This window comes from Strongylocentrotus purpuratus, unplaced genomic scaffold, assembly GCF_000002235.5.
Source record: "Strongylocentrotus purpuratus isolate Spur 01 unplaced genomic scaffold, Spur_5.0 spur5_scaffold_8, whole genome shotgun sequence".
Taxonomy (NCBI): Eukaryota; Metazoa; Echinodermata; class Echinoidea; order Camarodonta; family Strongylocentrotidae; genus Strongylocentrotus; species Strongylocentrotus purpuratus.
In genome coordinates this window covers 8745964-8771852 of record NW_022145614.1, presented here as the reverse complement: position 1 = coordinate 8771852, position 25889 = coordinate 8745964, and the positions used below count along the sequence as shown (strand labels likewise).

The following is a 25889-nucleotide window of genomic DNA, read 5'->3' as shown; positions in this document are numbered from 1 at the left end:
TGAAGCATCACACACTGTCACAATTAGACACATATTTTTTAAATACTTTGAGTTTTGACAAAAGAGAGCAGACCTTAATTGATATGCTCTGATGCCGACAAAGGAAGTCGGAATTTGAAAAACAAAATTGTCAAAAAAGTGCAATCTTGATGAAAACAAATAAACAACTTACTTACTTATCAGGCATAACATGTAAACAGATCATAAATACCAGGAGTGAAATCAACAACAACAACAACATGTAGGCAATCAGATACAGTCAATACTTCCATGGCTTCTGTTATTTCCACTAGCCCATTAATCTTTCTTACAACCAGTCATCAGAAGCCCTTGATGTAGGGGCCAGTAATTCTCATCCACTGAATTTCTATAGGGCAAAAGGACTTACAAGGGATTGTATAATATAGTGTTAAATAGACCTATGATTAACCAAAATACAAATTCCTAATATTTTGTTGACGAGTTTAATTATTATGATTAATGACTGTCTATGCAGTATTTAAAATTATAAACTTGTTTGGCACACTCTCTTTCTGAAGAATGCCCAATCTGCTCCGGATCAGGGCAATACCTTTAGGTCTGACGTCATCAGACCGAAGTTGCAAAATATCCCACAGTTTTAACTAGCCCGATCTCAAATTAGCCAGCTAATTTGCGTCTTCATCAGCCCGCAGTTGCAAGTAGCGGGTTATTTGGTTGAGAAAATATCATGAGAAATCTTGGTCTTGTTTCCAAAATAGCCCGCTATTTGAGAAATAGCGGGCTATGAGTGTATCGGTCTGGTGAAAACACAATTTCAAGCTTCTGGGAAAATACCAGATTACCGGTATTTGCAAATTCGGTCCGATGAGAACAGGCCTAGTGTGAACATGATCTCAAAGATTTCTGAGAATTGGATTCAAGGGCAATTATAATTACCTATTGTATAGATCACATAAAAGTCATGTTCAGATTACAGTGTACGTAATATTTCTTTGTCATGTTTGTGCATTTCTAAAAGTGATAGACAAGGCTATCAGAAATGTCTAAGGTTGATTTTTCAAAAGTCTCTGTGAACTTTGAGATCAATCTGGTTCCAAACTTTGGTTGTTGAAGAAGGCCAAATAACATGTTATTAAAGAGGTTGAAAAACAAATAAAAGGAGCATTTCCACTTACCATGCCATCACAGAGACTAACTGCTGCCGATGAATCCTTGTGAGAGGTTAACCTGCCATGGTAGTGACAACTATCCATTTCCGGAATGTACTCTTCCACTGTCGTTTTGCCATCCTTTCGGCGCTGCACCTTAAATCCAGGTGCCGTGAGCTCCTCATTTGCCGCTAGCTCCAGCACAAATTCCTGAGCAAATGCATTAAATTTAAGATGAATCGTGCTACCTTTGCTGGCACTTGAATCTTGAAGCCTACTTTTACTTTTACTTTTCCGCTCTGTCGAGTCTGTAAAGTTTGGTGATGATAAAATATTTGTATTTGTCCTCTCAATGTCTTCAATGTCTATACTCCTTTTTCTCCTCACTGGTTTTAAATGATGTGTGAGGTAGACCCCTGAAGAATCCACTTGAACTGGATGAGCTATTTCATAATCTGGAAAGATAGAAAGAAATGAGAAAAAAAAACATCAATAACTACAAATGTACATGTAAATGTATTTTAGCGTTCAGGACAGTTTGAACCTCAAAGCTAAATAATAACAATTATAATGTGGATTTATATCTAGCGCTCGTCTCTAAGCACAGATTTCATTACCCAGGTCATTGGATTCATTCATGTACAATGTGCACCATCTCCACTCCATGTGGATATTTATATGTTCTCTACAGGAATGAAAGTGTGATTCTGTTTCCACAGTGTGTTCTATGGTCAGAATGTGATCTGCTTTATATACGAGATGTAGTGTCTCATGAAGGAACTAATTTGTGAATGAGAGGTGTCATATGAACATTACTGAATCTTTCCACATTTAATATCCAACCTCATATAATGTAAAGATAGCCATCATGGTTACTGGATACAATAGAAATATAATCAAACAATAGAAACCATCTTCTTAAAATGTAAAAGAAGTTTCCGCCTTTCAATAATTAGTTTATATGAGTCAGTCAAATTAACATTCTTGCAATTGTTCATTATGCAGGTGGCCCTGTACACCTGTTATGAGTAAGACTATGGATAGCTTGTGGCCATGGTTGTACAACACACACTCTGGTGACAATTGCTCTGCAGTCAATCTGTAGATAGCTCTTGGCCATAGTTGCACAACACACACTTTGGTGACATTTGCTCTGCAGTCGATTTCCAAACTAACCAAAGTCCTAACTTCAACCCTGTACAAAACACAAAACATAATTCTAAGCCTAACCCTAAACCTAAACTGAGACTACAAGTTTCTAAACCCTTATTGCATACATAACCCTAACCCTAATATTTTGATGCAACAAAACTAGTATCACAGCAAATGTCAGATTACCAGAGGCCATAGATGACCTGTAAAAAAGTTCTGATTTCTTCCATGGTGATCTCGATAGGGTTCAAATGTAACTGTTTGCAGTTACCCTGTATAAAGGACAGACCCCTCTTTGAATGGCTTATGAAGAAATTAAGACACTGATTCTCTGAACCCATATCCATTACACTTGAGTCCACTCAAGCACCCCTATCATTAACAGATAGGGGTATCATCAATAGGGGTATCACTAGCCCCAAATCCCATTATCAATGCCCCTCTTATCACACACTCTGCCTATCTGGACTGATTAGACATTAAAGCTTTGTTTAATCATGTAGGTCCATGGTTTAATGGTCTTTTGATGTTAGGGTCAGCCCATTTACCTGCGTGGTAAAGTGTGGCGTTTAATCTCTTGCGTATTGACATGGATGTTTGAGGGTTGGACTTTACAGAAAGACAAGAAAAGCAGACATGGTGTCTAGTCCCTTGGGAGCCCAGGCTGGTCATACACTGTGGATCTACCACCCTCTCCTGTAAATCGTTGGATCTATGGCCATTTAAAAAAAATTACATGTTTAGCGTCCCCGCCCGCTTCCTTTTTGGGGGCCGCCTCCTTTTTTTCTTCTTTTTTTTTCTTCATATTTTAATTTTTTTAATTCTTTTTAAAGGTTTTTTTTTTTAGATTTTTTTTTTGATGAAAAAAAACGTGAAAAACACTGCTAAAACAGATCTATTTCTGATTTTTAAATTTTTTTTTTTAAGAACAGGACCGCTAAACATTCTTTTTTTTTAATTTGGCCTATCAGGTTATCGATCAACCCCTACACAGGACTTGGCTGGTATCAATGGTAGCCGCCGGTTATGTCAAAAGTTCCAACAGCATTGTTAAAAAGGCTGAACATTTTGGGCAATCCATCACAGGCATTGAACTCAGAATAAATAGCGTAAACTATGTTTTATGGATCGTATTTCTAAGCAATGTCACAGAGGTGGATGAATGTGTTATTATCATTAAAATCATTATTATCATTATTGTTATCGCTATTGTTACTATTATTTTTGTTATCATCATCATTATCGTCATCATCATTAATTTGGTCAACTATCAAATGAAGCTTAATCTCAAAATGAAAATCAAGTATCTCTTACAAAATGTAGCTGACATTATGTAACATAACCATGTACATGTACATTTAAGCTCTACCTCATACGCAAACACAAAATATAAATCGAAAAACATGGTGCCCACGCTAAGAAAAATGAGAGCAAAAGAAATTGTACTTTTCATCCATATGACCAATTTTAGGGCATTCTATCAAAACAACCATGACAATTGCACTTGCAAGGCCCTCAGTGAAGTTCAAGTGTCTAATTTGTTCCTCCACGGGGCACACTTTGCCTTTCATAATCCTTGTCTGTGGTGGAAATGAAGGGAAGTCTGCATTGCCAATAGCAGAATGACGATTGTCTTTTCAGAGTGACAGAAACAGACCGCTCCGGTGAGTAGATAAATCATTTATCAAAATAATTCCTTACCTACCCTTGAACCCTCCAATACAGTCCATACTGCAGTCAATGTTATTTTTATAACTTGGGATAGACACTCAAACAAAAATAAGTATAGGGACAATTAAATGTTGTCTGTGTTTGTCTGTGAGCTATTAATAACTTTGGTTATTATTAAAAAAAGAATACACTTTAAATAGTCAAGAGAGTGATATTTTTTGCCCGTAAGAATACTCAGGAAGTCTACAATATGCCATCGAGAGAAAGCAGAGAATGACAAACACTTTTTAAAGCTACCGTTCTTTGTAAGATCTATCACAATAACATCACAATCCAACTAGATCTGAAATATACAGAGCACCATAATCTAGCCACTTGCGCAGAGGTGATTTTGAACATGAGTAACAGACAAACATTCACTCTGAATCCCTATCAAAGTTAATCTGTAAATTTCACGGGATATCAGAGAAGAATGATAGTAAGGTTTATAGGCTGTATCCCTTTCCAAATGACTTGTTAATTTCATGAAGTATTGGAAAAGAACTTTGGTCCCTATCAAACATAATCCGTTACTTTTATCGAGTATTAGAAAGGAACTATATATATATTCTTTCCTGTTAAGAATTCAAAACCATATTTCATCCATATATTTAAGATTTGCAAGTACCTCCTAGAATGAAGGACAAATTGTACGGTAAATGCATCTAATGCCTACAACTGGAGCATGAAAAGTACAGATCACAATTTTACAAATGAACTGTGATCATGGATTAACTTTAACACAAGATCATTGTAGTGTGTGAGAATAAATGATTACAGCTGAGCTCTGTATAGACACTTCATTATCATGTGCAAATGGAGCATCAAATTGACTTACATGTATTTAAGATCATAAAATCTCTTTCCTATTTCTTCTTTTTTGTTATTGTTGAAAAGGATTTTCTTTTCTTTTTCAAATGAATTCAGGTTGAAAATAAGTCAAGAGTGTGAGAACTATTTTAGTAAAAAACAGAGTATGATGTAACTTCCACTTTTTTGTCACACATGTAGTTATTTGAGTCATCTACAATACATAATGGGCATTGTATTCAATCTTTCAACCCATGAAAAAATACATTTTGACAAACTAAAATTGTCCCCATATTGACCTGATTTTTTTCTTTTCAAGTTACTTTACCTTGGGAACAACTCTTCTTAACCAAAAACACATGATTATTTTAGGATTTAAGCCATAAACACTTGAACATTCATACCTTAAATGAGAATCATAAATGTTACATTCACCATACTGGTAGCCTACTCATATCCACCACTAACATAATTTTCATTTTTTAAGAAAACAACTATCGTGAGCTCCATCACAATATGTGCCAGAACTAGGAGTGATTATCAAAGAATACACATTTCCAACACAAATCACATTTCACAATTACATTTAAGCTAAGTGGAATTTGATAGGTCTATTCTACTTTGAAAATGGCTTCTTTTAACTTTTGGGGGGTCAATGATTCTATGAAGTAAACCTCAATGTTTTTCAAAAGTTAAATCTGGAGCCTAGCCCATGATTTGGCGGAAACTGTGACAAAGAAATACAAACACGTTAATCACAAATGCAGCTGAAATAATCGAGGGTTTTCCTGGCCAATGTAGCAGAATGCCAGAAAAGCAAAGAACATGACGCAAAACATGCTCAAACAATTCCTTTCATCTTAAGACGATGAGAAAGGCTAACATCTAAGACTCGGAAATCAAATAACTAAAGACATTCAATGCCTATTGATACAATGGAACTCTTAAATAAACTCATTTCTGCCAATTACAGTCTGTCTTTCTCTAATCTGTGGAACAAGCATGTGAATGTATACAGAAAGTGTTAGCACAAGTCTTTATGCAGGTCTGCAAAGTCCTTTTGGATATTTTGTGCATGCAATTTTGTTGTTAAAGTAAACACGGCCTGTGTTACAAGACATGTATTAGAAGCCCGCTCAATAGACGCCTGGAGACAGTTTTATGTGTGCAAAGGAGAAGATTTGAACAAGGGCGAGCCATGGATAAATAAATCTAAACTTTAAACAAAAAACACCATTACATAAATTATCAGCTTAGACTGCAGTCATTATGCAAACATATACCAGGACATTTTCTGACCATGAAAATGAGGATGTCAACGACAAGAATGGTCTAGACAATTTCTGCAAAAATATCAGTTGGTGATGTGTTTCTATTTGGGTTTGGGATGGAATTTTAACAAAGCTTTAATTAACTTGTAAAGGGTCAATCTGTAATTGCTTTAATAAATTTCCAGAGAATGGCATTTAAGAAAGGTCTGGGGTTGATTAATACTAAAAGATACCATTGAATGAAATGAAATGTGATTTTCTTTTTTGAACTGCCATTTAACAGCTAGCATAGATCTGTAGCCTACAAGTTACCAGTATGGATCTGTTGGCAAGAGACACCCAACTTTGTTGTAGTCTTTTATTAGTAATTATCATCTCCTATGGTAAATATATGTATGAATTCATTCAAAATCTCGACTATGTGTCTCTGTGAGAATTTATACCTAACTTGTTCCATCCTTTGGAATAGAAATCAATCATGAATACTCTGAAGGTATTAGAATTGACATACACTGTACATATAAAGAATATGGTGAATTGAGTAAATCTACCATTGCCCATCCGTCTTTTCCCCAATAATTTTGACAAACAGAAATAATGCTACTTTAGAATTTTCTTTCTTCTTTGTATATTTATTTCACTTCCACCCCAATAGTAAAAATCATTCATCGGTGACAGATTGCAAATCTTGTTTATCTGATATTTATGACTTTAAACTGCCCTGATTCCATTGAAAAGAATGATTTTACTACCAATACTGGCACCAAGTCTGCGCAAAATTACTCAAAATATGAAATTTTGATATCTTTTACACAAAATACAATCAATTGTATTGTTAATGTATAACTGCACTTATGGCTTTTATGGTTTAATGAATATGTAGTTAAAAAATTATGCGGGTCCTTTCGGTGAAATTATAGGTACATTATAGTCTGAATATAAATTCATTTTGAGAAGAGACTAAAAGTTTGTTTTTTTAATGTAAAGATGACTATGTTTTAGGTCAACATAATACAAAAGATTGTCTGTGTGGAGCCAGAACTTGGCATTAACTCAGATACATGTAAAATGTACTTACATGTATATAAAGATTTAACATTCTTGTGGCCACAAATAGACTATATCCTGTTTTGGTAGGACTATAAAAGATATGAAATATAAATGTAAATGGAGATAGACATATAACTGGATAAATAAAAGGATAGATGGAAGGATAGATGGATAGATATAGCTTGATAATAACAAAATAGATAGAAAGATAGATGGATAGATAGAAAGATAGATGGATAGATAAACAGACAGAAGGATAAATAGATGCAACGTAGGCGAATGAAGATTACAATTCCATTTAATCTTTACAACACACATAAACATTAATTCTTCTGCCCATCATGTGGAACCGTCATTAGCACCTAACCATGTCTCAGAAAACCTAGATCCACCATAAACACGTTTATAAACACGTTTATAAACATGTTTTATACCACTCGCCAGACAATAAAACATTACCTAACATTTTCTGCATATCAACACAACAAACCATACATAATGATGGGCTAATAAAGTCTTGTGAATCAAATTAAGACAAGGTTTATAGCATTATGAGGCATACACTTGATTACATGTACACATAAACCCCTAAAATTGGACAGTATTCTTTTATTTGGACACCCAATAGCTAATCAATTGGGCCCATAAAAGTCATAAAGTACCATTTTAATGTGCGTGGGTGTCAACATAATACTAAATATCTTTTGTTACATGAAGGTTTCTCATTAACGTGAAGGCTGTCCAACAGACAAATAAAGAAAACTTTGAGCAGACTGGACATTTCAGAATAATATGTTATCTGTGATGAGATACAGACTAATCTTGGTATGCATCTAGTGGTCATAACTTACATTTACAATGAAATAAAACCCCAGAACATTTACCGGTATGTAAAACACACCTGATAATGTTCTACTAAGAGAGGCCAGTGCACAATATAGGTTTCTGACCAATACGTCATAATTATCAACGTACAAAATATCAATATAATAAGACAAGCTACAGACTGAAGTTTGTTTCATATTTTCAAAGCTTTGAAGCAAAACATACAAAGTACTGTGACTACCAACCCCCCCCCCCCCCAGAACTATTGATCAAGACAATCAGTAGGTCACCTAGTGACTGCTGCATCCCCCTACTTCCCATATAACTGGGACCATCAAGTTCTCTATGCAATGGGGCATGGAGCACTGAATCCCAACACCAACTATTCTCATTTCTCAAGCACCAATTATTCCTGTTTACCTCTTCAAGTCTGCATAATGTGGGTACCAAACAAAAAGGTTTCCCTATAAATCTTTCTCTTCCCACTTCACCAATCATTCAACCATACCTAAGCCACTTTCTGCTCACTGTATACATGAAAAGAATCAAACCCATCAATATTTTCATCCCCCACTTTTCTTTCCGTCTGCAATCCCTTATTTACCGTGTTGAGTGGAAATGACAAGAGATGTGAAGTGAAGGTCAGAGGACTGACTTTCCTTTGTGGATACTCTTGTGAGGTTGTTATAATTTTCACCAGTAACCAGCAGGGATGGGCCTGCTTGTGTTTGCATCCCACAAGCATACCACAATGAACAGTTCCACTTTTCCCACCTATGAGCAATGGTCAATTCAATCTAGTAGGAGCAAGAAGGACGTTAACTCTGTGTTGAAGAAGATGAGCTAATGCCCTTCTGGCTCCTAACAGATAAATGGATTGAATGTGGGTCAAGATTAATTGCTGGTTCCAAATAATTGGTTATGAAGATTCCTATCTAGGGCTAGGTCAACCTTTTCACAGTTGCTTTTTGAAAAACACAAAAGGTCAATTTCTTAGATCATTGGGTTAAATTACCACTTGCCTGATTACATCATATCATATTCAATTAAACAAACAAATTTGAATAGATATTTTAGCGCAATACGGTATAGAGTTTTAACTTCACTGTATCACAATTATCCTAACCCTGACTACTGAATTGTATCTTTCATATAGGTTCAGAACAGGAATTACCTGGTTCCCGTAGCGAATGGGTTAATCTGTAAAAAAGTACAGATTTGATGTGAAATTAGCAAATTTGATGGGTGTTGAGTTAAAGCAAAACAGACAAACTGAAAAATATGAAAGATGAAATATTCTGGAAAGAAATTAGGATGAACTTCTGGAGCAGAATATTCTGATTTAGTGGTTAATTGGACCGTAGATAGACGAAAGCCAAAGGTGAATAGAAGACCAATATAATTACAAACCAAAATCATTAACTTTACACAAAAAGCAAAAATATAAAATACATAAATAAATGAACAAATACAAAAAATGTAACAAATTCACACAAAAATCCAAAGTTCTGAGGCTGTGTTGTTAAAACCACTGAACTTTATTTGGCCTTTATAATTATGGTGAATTTCGAAGGTGGATACAAAGGTAAGAATAAGAATACCCTCCCATAAAATGTTTATAATCTGTTCCAACGGAAGCTGCTCCGTGACAGGTTGCCACCTTCTTTAGGGGATGTGGTTGGGTGGGTTCATAAAAAGACCCACACAGGCAAAATTAATTAAAAACACCTTTTATGTGCTATCTCTCAACAAAAGAATACTTCCAGCTCATCACCATCCATCCCTCCCTAGGATTACAGGGCCTACAATGGTGTCGATCTTAAAGGGACACGTGCAACAAGTTTGCAGCTATAGGTGTCTGATATCCTTTAAATGTCACACATATAAAAGTTGACAATTCTGAAAATGAAAATTTTGCTCCTAAAAGCTGTTAAATCTCAGTACTATCCCAGATAACACAAAAGCATATGGATATCTCTCTGGCTTTGGTGTCAAAATAAAATGACACTAGGAGTCAAATTCATGGCAGTAAGTGTAAAATTCATGCAGGGATAACACTTCCCTGTCAAAACTTAACCCACCCAATTGTGAATTTCTCAGGTTCATTGTGAAGGTGGTATTTTATACCATGCACCTTTAGATATAAGGTATGCTATTTCTTGGTTTGAATTTACTTTTTGCACGATTGGCAAGCCTTTAACATTGGAATTAAAAGAAAATGCCTATAAATTAATAGGAGGAATAAAATGGTTGAATATCATAAATAGGGTGCAGGCAATAGAAAGAGGAAAAATATTGTGATCTGTAAAAGAAATATATCAGGGAAGGAGACAGGGAGAGGGGTATGACAGAAAGAGAGGGGCACTTAAAGCCTGTCTGTACTAGGTTGGCCAGGAGGGATTAGACCACCTAGCGTGGTCACTGACAGGTGACCATCTCATCAACTCAGCTCTCAATTAACATAAGAAAAAGAGGATCATGGGGGACCAACGGGCATCACTTATGCACCGTTTTCTATATAGAGGGAGCAAGTAGCTACCTGTACAAGTAGTACAGTGGGGCTTTAAGAAATAATTGAGCAGAAAGAGTCTCACTCAAAGTTCAAGACAAAATAACTGGTGTAAACGAACCAAAAAGCAGATATGGTAAAAATAGAAAGCAAAGATTTACGCTTGATTAACGGTATTTAGGGATGGACAGTTTAATCAATATACAAACAGAACACATCAGAAATACATGTACTGAAGGAATGAGCAAAAGAGAGATAATGGAAAACTGACAAAGAAATAACACAATAGAAACAAACCTTCAGACATTCCTGACTTGGAATACATTAATCACAATTGCATCATTGAAAAAAAACAGATTTTCATTGTTGGCTGATTAAGCACTCCCTATATACTTCTCATGCAGTATGGTACAATCTTTATAACAAAAGTTTCGTGTCCTAGTGAACTTTGAAATGGAGTACATCGTCAACACACATTAACACAACATTGTAAAGCTCTTTAAATAGCTCTCCATGTAGAGATTAAACTCTTGAACCATTTATTTAAAAGGTAGAATCAGAGTCTTGATATAAATGATCTTACTGGTAATCATTTCTTTTGAGATATTTTATTTTGACAAATACAGTAAACTTTGATTATATCCTTTATGCCTGTCTTTTACCTTAAAATCTGATTTGCAAGTCTCTTTTTTCCCTGTACGTTTGCTTTGAATTTGCTCAATGAAACTAGCATATTCAATATCCTTTTCCCCCTCAACATTTTTTAATATATAAATTTCAACAAAAATAACAGAAAAAATAGTGAAACGTAAAATATGACCATAATTATTTGATTGAGGAATATATACTTCCTGAAGATTAAATACCAGGATGTTTATACTGGGTATCATGCTGTTTTTGCATGATGGTTAAACATAATGATTTCCAATTTCCAGCTTGCTTGATATGCTGATGATTACCACAGCATTCACCTTCTTGCCTGGCATTTGAAAATCATGTCAATTACTGCATGCAGACGTGTTCTGATTATTTTGAACGAGAATGTCGTCACTCCAATCACCTCCCATTCAAATCCAATCTGACTTCAAATTTTGCCAATATCAATCTGAATCAAAATGTGACAAGCCGGTTAGTCCCGAGCATTCAGTGAATTATTGATTTGACTAAAAAGCATCAATATCATTCATATTCTTACTTCAAAGATAAATCTGTGCATGAAGTATTGTAATTGTAACACTAACGTCAATTTCAAAGGCAGTGGAAGTGATATCAAAATAATGTGAGTGAATGTTACTGTCAAAATTTTGAGCTCCACCGAGAAAGAAGAAAGGATAATTGGATATCGCTTCGGGTATGTTTCATGAAAGAATTTCATGAAAGAATTTCATGCTCACATGTTGTGCATGATTAATTTACTTCCAGACTGTACACCGATGATTCATCAATAAGACTGAGCCTTGGAATATAAAAGTGCATGTACAGGTGTAGGTGTTACATGTATGTGACCCTATCTCAGTTTGTCTGTTCAAAGCAAGAACAGCGTTAACTCTATGTCAAAGTATACAAGTTAACTCCAAACTTCAAATGGACAATTGACAGTATCAAAAAGCCTTTTAAAGGAATTAACCACATGGACATTAAATTTGCTAATTAAACATCAAATCTACACAATTTCAATTAAATCTATTCAAAAAATCTATTAGCGGTGATTATTCAAACTGACTGCATTATATCATTTGTTCTGAAAAATTAATATTGTGGCTTTGCATTTTATAACCAAAGGCAATGACCCGACTTTGTTGAATCGATCATTAAGCGGTACTACTTTATATCAAACGACCTTTTTAAATTTCAAAGTCAATTCCGTGATGGCCATTGTCTGCTACAGACAAGACGAAAGAAGAACTGCGGATGTTATCGCAGTGCTTATATTTAATTATTACCAATTAAATGTCTAGCCACAGATGCACCAAGGGCAATTTTGGATGGGTTTCTTGTGATCTGGGCTGTGGTACCCTCCCAAGTTAATAACGATACTTAAATAAGAGGAGGTAACCTTTTCAATTAACTCTATTCTACCAGACAGATTTGATTTACTTGGATTCAGGGATGGATTCCATTGTGTTGGGATTACGTACATTATTGTGGTAATATTATGATATTAAGTGGGCACATTAGTGTTTCCTGCAGGTATCAATCAATTATGGTTTTCCAGCTAAAATCCATCTCAAGCTATTAAGGGGCTTCAGTGCAGAGAGCTCTAGCAAAAGAGTTTTCTGGAGTTTACTGAGAGTCATTGGAAAGAAAGAAGATATCGTCTCTTCAAAGCCACAAAGGCATTAACTCTGTGCTAAAGTACATTTACATGAGTTAAAGCCCTTCTGGCTCCAAACAGTGATATCTATATGTACAGGAATGGAAATTCACCTTTGGGGTAGTCATATTGTCACAGTGAAGGCATGTCATGTCATTTTCATTCACAATCACTTTTTTTGCATTCTATCAAGTCCCAATTTCTCTCTTGGGTGTGGAGTGGCAAATATAGATCAACTACATGTTGTATATGCCAATGAAATGCCGCTGCCTAGTCATGGTTTGTACTCACAACCTTCACATCTCCAGTTAAGAGTGGAGACCACTATACTTCTACTTCCATGTTTCTCAGTCAACTTAATTCCTAAAATCTTTTCAGAATCCTAATGGAACTTGACCTCCACTTCAACATCAATCGTACAAAATCCAGTTTATCCTCTTACAGGCGAAGCTAAACCTTCCAACGACCATGCTCCTAACAAGCCCACATTGTTCTGATTTACATGTACTTACAAATCATAACCAAATGGACACTGCTAACCAAGTACACATGCCTAATTCTTTCCTTGACTTAAAACTTAAACAAAATAGGGAGATTGCGAGTGTTAATATATAAGCTCGCTATCCAATGGCTTAAGTCCTGTATTAAGGACCTTGCTTTCAAAGTGGAGTTAACTGCAAGGTTGTGACAAGGTTATCCACGAAATGTAGTCCTCTTCATGATCGACCTTCCCATAATGCATCAACAGGGGGTCTCAAAGCCCCTTCACCCGCAGACTGAGTTTGGGGGATACATTTTTAATTCAAGGCAGCAAAGCTAACGAAAAAGTACTTTAACTCTATCTAATAATGAACATGTTTCTTCACGTGCTATACATGTACATTGTTTATTGCGCATAGTGTCATGTGATTTGACAAAATCATATTGATGGAAATGTTGTGGCTGATCATGTGAGAAGGGGAGATAGCAAATGCTTGGCATCAAGCATTTTATCAAACATGTACAATTCAACAATCAATAAATGAATTCTGGAGACGATTGAAAATCATTTAAAAGTTCAGACAGGAAACATACTGTAAATTGTAGACCTCCTTTACAACAAGACATAACTTTAGAATTTCAACAATATTCTCCAGTTTATTTTTCTTACAATGCACTTTAAAATCAAATGACTCCACTTGTTTTCACTACATCCCTTGGGTAAAATTGTTTGTGAAATTCTTCTCAAACTTGGTTTTCACTCAACTTTTAAAAACCTGGTAAGTAACACAGCAAGTTCTAGTTTACCCTTGCTTTTATCAATTGTCATATGAAGGAAGTGCTTGTGACTTCCACATTGATCCAAGGATGAGTGTATTAATCCCTCTCTAACATGCCTATGTCAAAGCTAAACCACAGCAGAGTCACCTGAGCTTAGGAGCCCCCCTGTCCACGTTCTTAAATCTTTACATCCCTGACATCAAGGGGTTAATAATGCTGGCCTGGTGAGTGCTTAGAGGGCAGACGGTCAACAATGAAGGAGAAAAAAAATTGTTACCTTCCATCACGACCACCACCTCCTCCTCGTCTGTCTTCTCATTACGCCCCCCCCCCCTTCTCTCCCTCCCTCTCTCTTGAAAATGAAAGTATTTACCTGCCCTTATTTCTATATGTATTTTTCAACCCCCCCCCCCCCCCCCCACACCAGAATATCTCTCCCTCCTTCTTCATCCACCCCTATTTTGTTCTCTAGTGTATACCGTATCTGTCTATGTATCTCTGTTTCTCTCTCTATCTCTCTCTTTTTCTCTTATTCTTTCTTCACTGCCCTTCAACTAATTATTAATCCATTCTTGTTAAAGATTGTCTGAGATGGATGGAAATTTGGGCAGGTGGGGAAGCCTGGGTGAGGAGTGGGATGAAAGTGGAACATGGTCAAACCAGACATTACATTAATACAGACCAAAGAAGTCAAGTTCTTCTTCATCCCTTTACCTTCCCAAGGAAATACAAGAATAAAACATGAAAGTCAAGATCGACCCAGGCTTGCTGGATGGGGCCAAACAGTCTGGAACGATGATGATGATGCCCCTGTGAATGTGAGTAACTCGTGCCTGTTCATGGTGACTCCTCAACAGGAGGAATAATTAATATCACAAGCAGGGATGATCAAGGTATCAACAAGTTAATCAATATCAACAAGTTAATCAAGGGCGGAGGCCCTCTATCCTGCTAAAGGGGTACAACAGTTGATCGGTGATTAAGAGTTCATGCACTTACTTAGCATAAAATAATACATGACAAAGCACTATTTAATTATCTATTGATTCTTTTTAAAAGGGTGTGAAATGCTAGTGAGAGTACCTACATTTACTCTTTGCCTAACAATTTTCTTGCAAAATTAACCCATTAAACATCATTTGATTTGGGTATACAACACATTTATCTTTGGACCCCAACCCCAAAATATTTCAGGGGTAGTATTTACATGTAACTGATTACTGCATTTCCCATTTACATTTTAAAAGTAGACAAACACAACATGAACTGATGAAAGGTCCTGAAAAAAATGAATTCTGTGACATCAATATCATCAAATTACCAAAGATATTAATCTGACAATGAAACAGAGCTCAACTTTGAAAGAGGGTAGACCAGAAGAAGTGTTCAGAGAATAGAAATAAATACTGAAAGTGTATTTCCCACAGAATCAAAATAGGGAAAGGCACTGCCTGCTGTTTACTCAAGCTTAATCATGATTCTATCCCAAGGAACATATAAAAACCACAAGAAAGGACTTCACCAACGATTAATGAATTGCTTCTATCCTCATTAGTGTTAGTCACAGGGCTGGGTCCAAAACAAGGGGATCACAGGACCTAGTCCACCTCAGGGGTCTGGACAAGGCTTATTAAAAGCCGACACACATCCTGGGTGTCAAGACCACAGAAAGGATGTCCCTCCTCAAAAGCTGATGTTCAAGAGAATTGGGCGCTCTTGAGTCTTGACATACGGAGCTGACTTGAACGTGACAATTGCCGGCTGTTGTTACAAGACTTTGACTCATTGTTGGAGCAAACAAATTCAAGCAGGGCCATTTATGACAATTTTTCTAACCCTGAGGGTGCATTAATTTTGAAACAAGTAATGTTTTGTAGAGCATACCAGTAAGCCTAATAGAGCACTGTGATCGCTTGTCACAAGCATTTTTTTTCCAGAAATTAAGTCCTCTCCTTTTATATCTTTGAACAAATCATCTATTTAAAGCCAGGAAGGCATGAACTCTGGGTCAAAGTAAAGGAGTTAACACACTTCTAGCTCGGCTGAGAGCAAATTTGTGATAACAATTGTTATCGGAATTGTTATCGAAAAGAAGTTTTATGAAATGAGGGCCCGGATCTGGATAGCCCTCATGTCTAGGTAAGTGTAGGTGGTCTCCAAGATTTCCAGCAGTCTTCTATCCACTTTCGTTTTAATAAAAAAAGGTGTAATTTTGATTTGACAATTATATGGTAACTAAGTAAATAACACATTAACAGGCTATAATATATATCTGTCAAGGTAATACTCATTAAGTCAGCTTTACCTTTCTGAAATCATGATCTGTCATCAAGATCCAGACAGATCTCACTCGCACAAAGGGTTTATTCCCCGTTAATAAGGGGGGAAAGTACCAATTACCCTCCCGGTTTTCTGCCGTTTCAAATTACCTCACCCATAGCATTTAGCATCTTTAATTGAGTTATATTCGGTTTCCTCATTATTCATGGCATACACCATGTTTGCTCTTTCCTCTTTTTCTGATTCAGCTTCAGCTTCAGCTTTAAAACTCTTTAAAAAAAGTTTGATAATTATCTCATTAGGGATTACTAGAGCTGAAGGGTGTAAGATGAGTACACCAAATTGGAATTGAACACCCTGTTCCTTCCTGCGCCTGTTGGAAGTTGAGTTGAGGGGTATAAATAGCATATAAAGCATAACAAGAAAATAATTTGTGTGAAGTTTGCCACCACTAAGCCGCTTTAAAACTGATTCATGCAGCATCACAGCACATGTTACTATTCTCTCAAATGGCTTTTCCTTTTTAAAACAAATTTCGTTATTTTTATATTCTATTTATATTCTATTTTTATTGTTTTGTTTTGTTTTGTTTTGTTTTTGTTTTTGTTTTTATTTTTGTTTTGTTTTGTTTCACTGGATTGTGTACATGTATAGGCCTATACACTTCGGTGTCATATATACATGTATACAGTATGTGATATCCATCTATTCAATTCTACCTCTTTACCTTTAATTTCATTTGCCATTGGTCCAATCAAGGAACAACAGTTAATGGTGAAATATGAATGGCATCCCAGGTTTGCTTCCAGTGGGTAGCATTATCAACTTCAAGGCAGACATATTTTCACTCTGAAAGCAACTCCAAAAAGTTCAGGGGAACAAATCATCTTCAAAATACCCACTGTCTTTGGATGTTTACTCCAGATGAATGCCAAGTGACAATCATCACACTGGTTCTGGTTTTTTAAAGACAGGTCATAAAACATGGCATAATATCATCCTTTGTTTATAAACTTTGGAGGTCAGGAGGCAGCTTGAAGGCATCAACCTTTCATTATACTATCTCTCTACAGTCCACATGTAGGTCTGGTCATTTGAGGACACTCTACCCCTCTTGCCCATCCCATGCCCTTGATGACCTGACCTGACCCCGTTCTTGACCAATGACAGGTGAGAAACCTTACGAACTATAAAAAGCGAAAATATCTTGCAAGAAAATTCTCACGCTTGACCAAAGCAAAATGTGATTACAAATTTACATAGTAACTTGAAATTGAATGTGAAATCACTGCATGCATGTACTGTACAGTATACATTGTCATCGGCTGAGAAGACTGTTACTCATATTACGAAACATAGCTCTTACAGCCTTTTTGCGGAAAGCCAACAACATACTTTTATACAGGTATTTATTTACACAGAAGTAAAATGAATGTAACATCTTTGCTTTACCGATTTGGAACTTCATTGTTTGTTAACAGTTTCAGTAACCAGTTTGACTATTAATTGTGCATCAACAATCTAATCAATTCGTTGCTTAAAAGTCATAGTCAAATAATTCTAATTGTTCAGCATTCTCCTTTTAATTATTGTTCCTTCTTCTAAAAATCAATTTGCAAACACTTTTTTTAATAATTTAATAAATGTATTGTAACCAGCTGTCTACGGGTTCACTTTTCACCTTGTAAATGAGGTCATTAAAACTATTTCCTTATTGTTAATAACATCACTGGCATCAGTGGCATGACAGATGTCTAAGGAAAGTTACAAAACAGAGGCGGTTGCTTTCTTTCTTTCGCCAACATTTCATGTTTTCAACTGTTTCCCCACATGCAGTAAGACATTTCAAACGCACATTTCCTAAATACAAGCTGACACACTCAAGGTAAAATGAAATAAGGTAAAATCATGTGTTTAGTTAGGGGATGCCAAACATGATGTGGATTTCATGTGAATGGTGGGTCATCATTTATCACATGCCACTGTTTTGAGGGTTGCCTTGGTCTTCATAGCAACACATGGCTAGCATGTCACTCTGGAGAACAATTTGGAACATTTGGTCCCGTATTTCAACAGAGGTTTGTGAGAGCGAGAGGTTTTTATTCAGCAACGTTTGGCAAAGTCCATTCTAACCTGGGAAACTTAATTGGAAAACATCTGTTCTTTGACCTAGCAAAACCTTTCTTTCATTACTTTCATTGATTTACAGATGAACCTAAAAATGAGCAAGGTTTGGAGGAGGTTATTGCATTCAAATTTGGAAATTTATCATCAAAGTTCTCAACAAGAAAAATATTTTATTTTCAATCTAAGCTTTGGCACTATTGACACATTTTAAAATTTACAGGCTTGCCTAACAGTTTTCTGTCTCGTTTTACAAAGAAGAAAAAAGAGAATCAGAATGGTCCAAGAAAAAAGATCATCATGACGCACACACGTTTTCCAATAATTGACAATTTTCTCTCTGTTTGTGAGTTCTTAAGTGCACATAGCTTGAAACCCTACCATGTTGCATTGACACCTGATCCTATGGATACGTGCCTATGAACACATGCAACTGCTTCTACTGTAATCAGGGCGGTCTAAACCAAATTATGTGCCGAGGACATCACCTTCTCCATCATTTTGTTCTGGATTTTAACCTTAAATTCCTGCTTAGAATAATATTTTGCTCTATAATCCTGAATGTCCTAGAAGTTTGACATAAACTGCACTCCTTGGGGGGGGTGGGGGTCACATACTTTTCTAAAAGATGTTGATATTGATAATACCCAATATGCAGGGGTGCTAAAACAAGTGCTAACAAAATTACAGATTTAAAGAGATTCAAAAATAAATTACTCAAAAACTAAGTAGATACCTGTAAAGAGATTATAAACTGCGGGAAAATGTGGTTTAACTGATCTGTTGAACTTGAAGGTGGCAAGACAAGTCATCTCTCTGCAGAGTAGAATTTATATTTCACCTTTTTAGGTGTAACCACTGTATGATGGTAAAATAGTTTGCTGTTAATGAGTCTGGATTAGAGAGTAATATATATACTTTCATGATGTCCCATTCACAGAGCAACTTCCCAAATCTTGAGAGCACAACCCATCTGCAAGGCCTCTCACAGGATCTTCCGTAAGACATTGTCATACTTTTTAAATGGATGCAAGCCACATATTTTCTTTAAACTTTGGGTAGAGAGGAGGAATCCACTAACATTATAGGAGTGGGCTGTAGAGAGGAAAGAGCAGTTTGTGAGAATTTAAACAAGCTTAACTTTCTTTCTGAAAACTTCTATCTGAACTTGCTACATGAGATGTCTCCATCATGATTTAAACCCGATCATTCTTAACATCCCTCCCACTCCTTTCTCAACTTCTCAACTTCTCAAGAACCTGTGTCAGGATGTGATCTCGTCATCTCGTATCGGATGTCAAGAATCTATCAGGAGGGATGAAGATCTTGAAACAAGCAAGCAAGACTTTGAGGTTGGAAATAAAGCCCGGGATCATCAGTGGAGTCTTCTTCAAACATCAAACTGATACATCAAACTGATGTTCTCTTCTTAAATACACAAGAGCCACACCCCCATCCCCATCAAATCCTGTTCAGTGGATACAGGCAACATTGATATAATTATTGTCTGTCTGTAGCCAGAAGGGTGTTAACTCTGTGTATGTGTAAAATGATGAGTTATGTACAGCACATGTTAATGCCCCTCTGGCTCCAAACAGAGACAACTGCAGTAGCAGTAGTCCATTACAGAAAAAAAGGAAATGCACTACTTCATTATAAAGTATATGTTGCAACAACAAAAAAATTCAAGATTGATACATTTACAAAGATTAAACACTACAATGTTTTTCACTTAGCACACAAATTTGTTGACAAATTTTTCTTTCTTATGTAAGCTTAGTGTTCAACATAGGAATCGTCATCAACCATGAAGTATCAACTTATAGTTAAACTACATTGTACTTAGCGGGTGCCTTGAGCATCCCCTGGGATAACTATGTGCACAATATGCAATATAAATGTAGCTAAATATTGTTATTATGATAGAATGAGCCTGCGTTTAGATACTACATGTAAATCAAAATTTGGGGTAGAGCTATTTATCAACCTCTTAACACTAAAATCACTGAACTCAGTGAATGGATAAAGGAGATCGATCGAAGCATTGACAAATCATTGAGAGGTTAAGAGTGCATGGCAATCAATCAACACAATTTTTCCAGTGCTAAGAATTCTTTCCAACTTTAAAAAGATTTCAAGGTAGCAATTTCTCCTGATGAAATTTGTCTTTCCTGAGGAGATAGGTATTTTCCTGTACAGGTTATAGACCCACGTTGAAACTGATTGTACTGTCGAGCTCGCTGTTTCCTTTGTACTTTTATGGTGAAATGGTTTAGAATATCTACATGAAATGTGAGGTTGGAATCCAGACTAGCATGTCCAATGGCCTACACATGTATATTTTTTTGTTTACATGGCAACGGGTCTACCTCATGGACGCACAGTTCCTTGCATTGAGAAAATAACATTTTGCCTGTACTCTCACTCTCATTTTTCACTAGACTTTCACTAGACAATAGTTCAATGACTGCTAGGGCACGGGGAGGGCGAGAGGACAAAAACACGAGGTGAAAGCGATATGGAACAAACAAAATTGAACAAGAAACATGAGAGGTAGATGGTGTAAATGTTTAACCAGAAGAAAGAGAGGATATGAGAGGAAAATACAAGACACAAGATACTTTACTTGATGTAAATTGAAGACAAGAGAGAGGGAAATGGGGAAGGATTTTATCAGGAAGATTTGTAGAGTATGAAATGTCTAAGAGATGAGATTTATGTTGCATGGCTGACATTTACATAGCATACCGGTACATGCATGAGAAAGGCATTTTAAACATGATTTATTAACTAAAGAAAGAACTGGGAAAGGGAATTGAAAGAGGGAAACAAAAAACAGGGGTAATGTAGTTATCTATAATGATTGAAAATATGCCTACAGCATATTTAATATCATCATGAAGTTGAATTTAAGATTGATATTACATGCGTTTTTATTGTTGTTAAGTACTACAGAGTACAGACAAGGGGCAAATAAAATAACAATCCTAGAAAGGATGAGAGTTTCATATTTGGCGCCAGGGCCTATAGTGCAAGAATTGAACAAGGGGCATTTTAAAAAAGGACAGATGGAGATAGCTCATGAGTTTTAAAAAAGTCAAACTCTACCGACCGACGGTTATTCCACAATAGCTGGACCCAACCTACACAAAGTTTACGCAAGCTTAAGATATAAATCATCCCAGTTCTCTCCCTTTCATGTTCCGCGTTGATAAAAGCAAGACAAACAAGCCCTGACAAATGTTACAAATAGAGACGCCAAACATTGGCGGTGGGGAGATTGAATGCACACACAAATAAATGACAAAAGTTTACCCTACAAAGACTCTTAAAAGCGACCCCCCCCCCCACTCCCCCTCATGATTTACTCTTTCCCTCTTCTTCCTTTCTCTATCTGCCTTCATACCAAAGAGATTATTACAGGCGCGTAGCCAGGGGGGGGCGGTGGGGGCGGTCGCCCCCCCAAAAACGCCGGCCAAAAAAAAAAAAGAGAGAGAAAGAGAAGAAAAAAAAGAAAGAGGACGTAGGAAGAAGAAGGGAAAAGGAGTCGAGAACGGTACAATGAATCGTCAAAGCTTCCGCACTTCGCGCGGGAAGGGGGGAAACTGAGTTCAAATTAAGAAATATGAGTCGGGAAAGGTACAACGAATCGTCTTCTTTCTCTAATAATTTAATGAAACGTCAAAGCTTCGCGCGAGAGGGGGGGGGAACAGAATTCAGACAAGGATTAAGAGTCGAGAAAGGTACAAAGAATCGTCTTCTTTCTCTAATGATTTAATGAAACGTCAAAGCTTCGCGTGAGAGAGGGGAGGGACTGAATACAGATAAGGATTAAGAGTGGAGAGAGGTACAACGAATCGTCTTCTTTCTCTAATAATGTAATGAAACGTCAAAGCTTCGCGTGAGAGAGGGGAGGGACTGAATACAGATAAGGATTAAGAGTCGAGAGAGGTACAACGAATCGTCTTCTTTCTCTAATAATTTAATGAAACGTCAAAGCTTCGCGTGAGAGAGGGGAGGGACTGAATTCAGACAAGGATTATGAGTCGAGAAAGGTACAACGAATCGTCTTCTTTCAAAGCTTCCGCGCTTCGCGCGGGAGGGGGGAAACTCCCCCCTCCCTGCACCCACCCCCCTAGGGAGCGCGCTTCGCGCGCTCTTTAAGTGATTCGCACGCTTCGCGTGCTCACTACCGCCCCCCCTAAAATGAAATCCTGGCTACGCGCTTGAAGAGATACCAAGGCTGTGATATCTCCTTGATCGTACCACACAAATGCTTCTGTTCTCCACTATGCTACACTATTTTACACCATTAACTCCAGATAAACTCTGTGATGATGAAGAGTATATCACCTTTAAAACAAAAAAAGATAATATATTCTACAAGCGAGGGACAATAAAGACATTCATAATGATGTGGTCTAGATTTTCTTTGATACCACCACGAAATCAGATTTTCACAATTTTCTTGAGGCACGCATTGTTAGCACCAGCCACCAAGCAAATCAAATTGCCCTTGCCCACGAATTAATGATGCCTCAACTGTTCACCATTATACCCACATCTCTTGTTATAAAAAAATATATGTTGACCTTAGCATATATATTACTGTGTCCTGTGAATCTGGCAATTTCGTTTTGAAAGTGATTTGTATTGGCAACATGTATTTTAAGTAACTGGGGACTCTCTGATCCTTTGGTACGAACAGTGAACTCTTCAAGTTACCCTTTATCATATTCCATACCAGACCATTATAAAACATCAATTTGATATTATTGCATTATAATACAAACATAAAACGAAACATGTTTCTGTTGAGATTAAGAAGGGTGTTAAATCATATACTTTTATACAAAGCTAAGGCCCATCTGATTCTCAAAAGATGGTGTTTTTTGTTGGTCTATACATTAGACTGACATCATTAGTGTTCTTCAGTGACGTATTAGCCTTCACATTCCAAAACATAAAGAGACCAGCTACCGTCATTATCTAGACAATAATGAGTAATTACTTAAATGGCTCTGCATCGGCTTCCAATTATCTATTGAGTTCCCCCTTATAAATCATGTCTTCTTTCTCAGTAACAATAAACTGATCTAAATCCCAATGTCCTCTTAAAGAGAACTTTACCCTTCCTCCCTGTTTTTTCTCTCCCCCTCCCCTCCCCATACACCCTCTCCTCTCCTCTCTCTCTCTCTCTCTCTCACTATCTTTCTCTCTCTCCCCCCCCCCCCCCTCTCTCTCTCTCTCTCTCTCTCTCTCTCTCTCTTTCTTTCTTTCTCTCTTCTCTATCCCCTCTTTCTGCTTCCCTCCCACCATGCATAATTCACCAACAAACAAAGTCTCCCATGAGGCAGCCCATCTTTTTCGGCAAACTTTCTGTGGTATATCACCAACCAATTTAAATATTTGCCTCTCATTTTCTTGTCACGGCTTGGAGTTAAATGGGTACTAACTCGTAACACAGAGTCAATGCCTTCTGGGTTCTGGCTCTCACCCAACCATGTAATACCGTTATGTCCTAGGGTTATAACTTATATACTGCTTGACCAAGCAAAACAGAGAAGGAGAAAGGTATAGAAAAGTATAACAAGAAAAGAAAGATAGGCTTACCTTCAAATTGTAGGTCCTGGGAAGCCCCTCGAGATAGATCCTAAAAGACAAATAGACAAATAATGAGGATCAATTGGTATCATTGTCCCAGTTACGTACTGACGGGCTATGCTGATTGGCTTCTGCATAAGAAATCAAACCGTTGAGTAATCCAGTTGTGTTTGCTATATTGTCTTGTGGAGAGAAAAAAATGCCAGGCCTGGATTTAGAGTGCTTCATGATCTCCTCCCAAACAAAACCAGTGGCTGCAATGCTTTCATAAGTACACAAGCCATGCATACAACTCGTTCATTGGTAAGACATACAACTACAATGAGGTTCAGCAAATGCATAAAAGAAATTCAGTCCTTATTATTTCATTTGTTCCCTATACTTACAAAAAAAAAACTTAGTATTTAAATTACTTATTTTTACAATACAATACTAGTAGTACGACAGTACTACTAGTTATGAATCCTGCCCACCCACCATACGTCTTTCCAAAGCAGATCTACATAATGTATAGCATTGTGTTGACTTTCTTGAATACAAGCCCACTCAAGAAAGCCCCTGCCCTATACTATACTAATCTGAGTTGAATGCCCTGTGTTATGAAGATTCTGAAGTAAGACTAAAAGGTGTGTTTTGCTTCAATGACTGCACTGATCTGGGCAAGTAACTTTTTTTCTCAAAAGAACAGGAGTGGGTGAAAATATGTCTCTTTTCAACCCAGTTAAATATCCCTTCTTATCTGGTCTAGATAATTACAGATGTAATACTACAGGTCCATAGTTCTTCAATGAAGTGTATTTCCATTAATACAGTCAACTTTTAGAAGCATGATAGACAATTCATATTTTATCACTGATTTTGTATTACGCAAATATAGACTAACAATAATTCTTGTTGATTTAAAAGTTTACATAACCTCTTTGCAATGACTACCACTTGCTTTTGTTCCTCACTTTATTTACCAATGTTAAGGCATTCATTATTCAACATATTTTGCATTTTCATTTCCTACATTCAGTGTTACATGGATCAAACAAACACCTAAAGTATGCCAGAAGCATTCGCCAAAAAAGGACAAAATTGGTTCAAGGGATTTCAACAATGAAAACTGTGAGGAAAAAAGACAAAAGCAAATATGGAATGCAGAATTAAGGGCAAATAACAGTGATCATCATTTCCGGAACATGCACATATACAATGCCAGAATAAACCTATGTTTCTTTAGGTTAACAAACGTTTGTTTGAATTAACACGTGCCTGAAATAATGAAAGAGGATCCTTTTCAGTCCTTCCCATATGACATGAAGAGAGTATCAAAACAGCAACTGTGAGCACACTCCACACGGGCACCGGGAGGAAACCACCCCCGCATGGCTGGCGTAAACGACAGGTCCACTGCCGTTGACGTTTAGCACCATATATATCTGAACACGTTTCCATTTTGCTGGAAGTCTGTAAAGGCTCTGGTCAACAAATAATTCCTTAGGGTAGGCTGTGATAAATCCAGTGTATGTATATCCTTGATCTAGGGCATCCTAATTCCAAGAAGAGGGTTAAAATTGCCTGACGAATCCAACCATGTCAAACAAGAAAAGTAGGCCTATCCTCGATTTACATGCGGCGAGTCATCAAGCCAGAAAGTGCCACATAATCCACGATGGAACTTTCAAAGACTCTGATCTCGCTGAAGATTTGGAAGGAAAGTATTCCTGATTTTGGTTGAAGTATGACTATGAGCTCCACAAACAAAGATTTTGATCCCTGGATTTTGGGGAAGCTCCAGCGTCCAGCTCCCTAGGTCCAAACCCTAAAACCCAGGTCAAACCAAACACACAGGATGATGGGTGCTG

The 25889-nt window shown here is 36.9% G+C and overlaps 1 protein-coding gene across 1 annotated transcript; it reads right to left on the bottom strand.

Annotated features, from left to right (window-relative positions):
• Positions 1-1064: 1064 nt before the first annotated feature.
• LOC105444400 lies at positions 1065-25889 on the bottom strand. Its single transcript, XM_011678611.2, has 3 exons — positions 25297-25889; positions 24049-24088; positions 1065-1585 (listed from the first exon to the last, which is right to left on the bottom strand). Exons 1-3 carry the CDS (start codon positions 25477-25479, stop codon positions 1065-1067), a joined length of 744 nt encoding a protein of 247 aa, XP_011676913.2. The 5' UTR covers positions 25480-25889.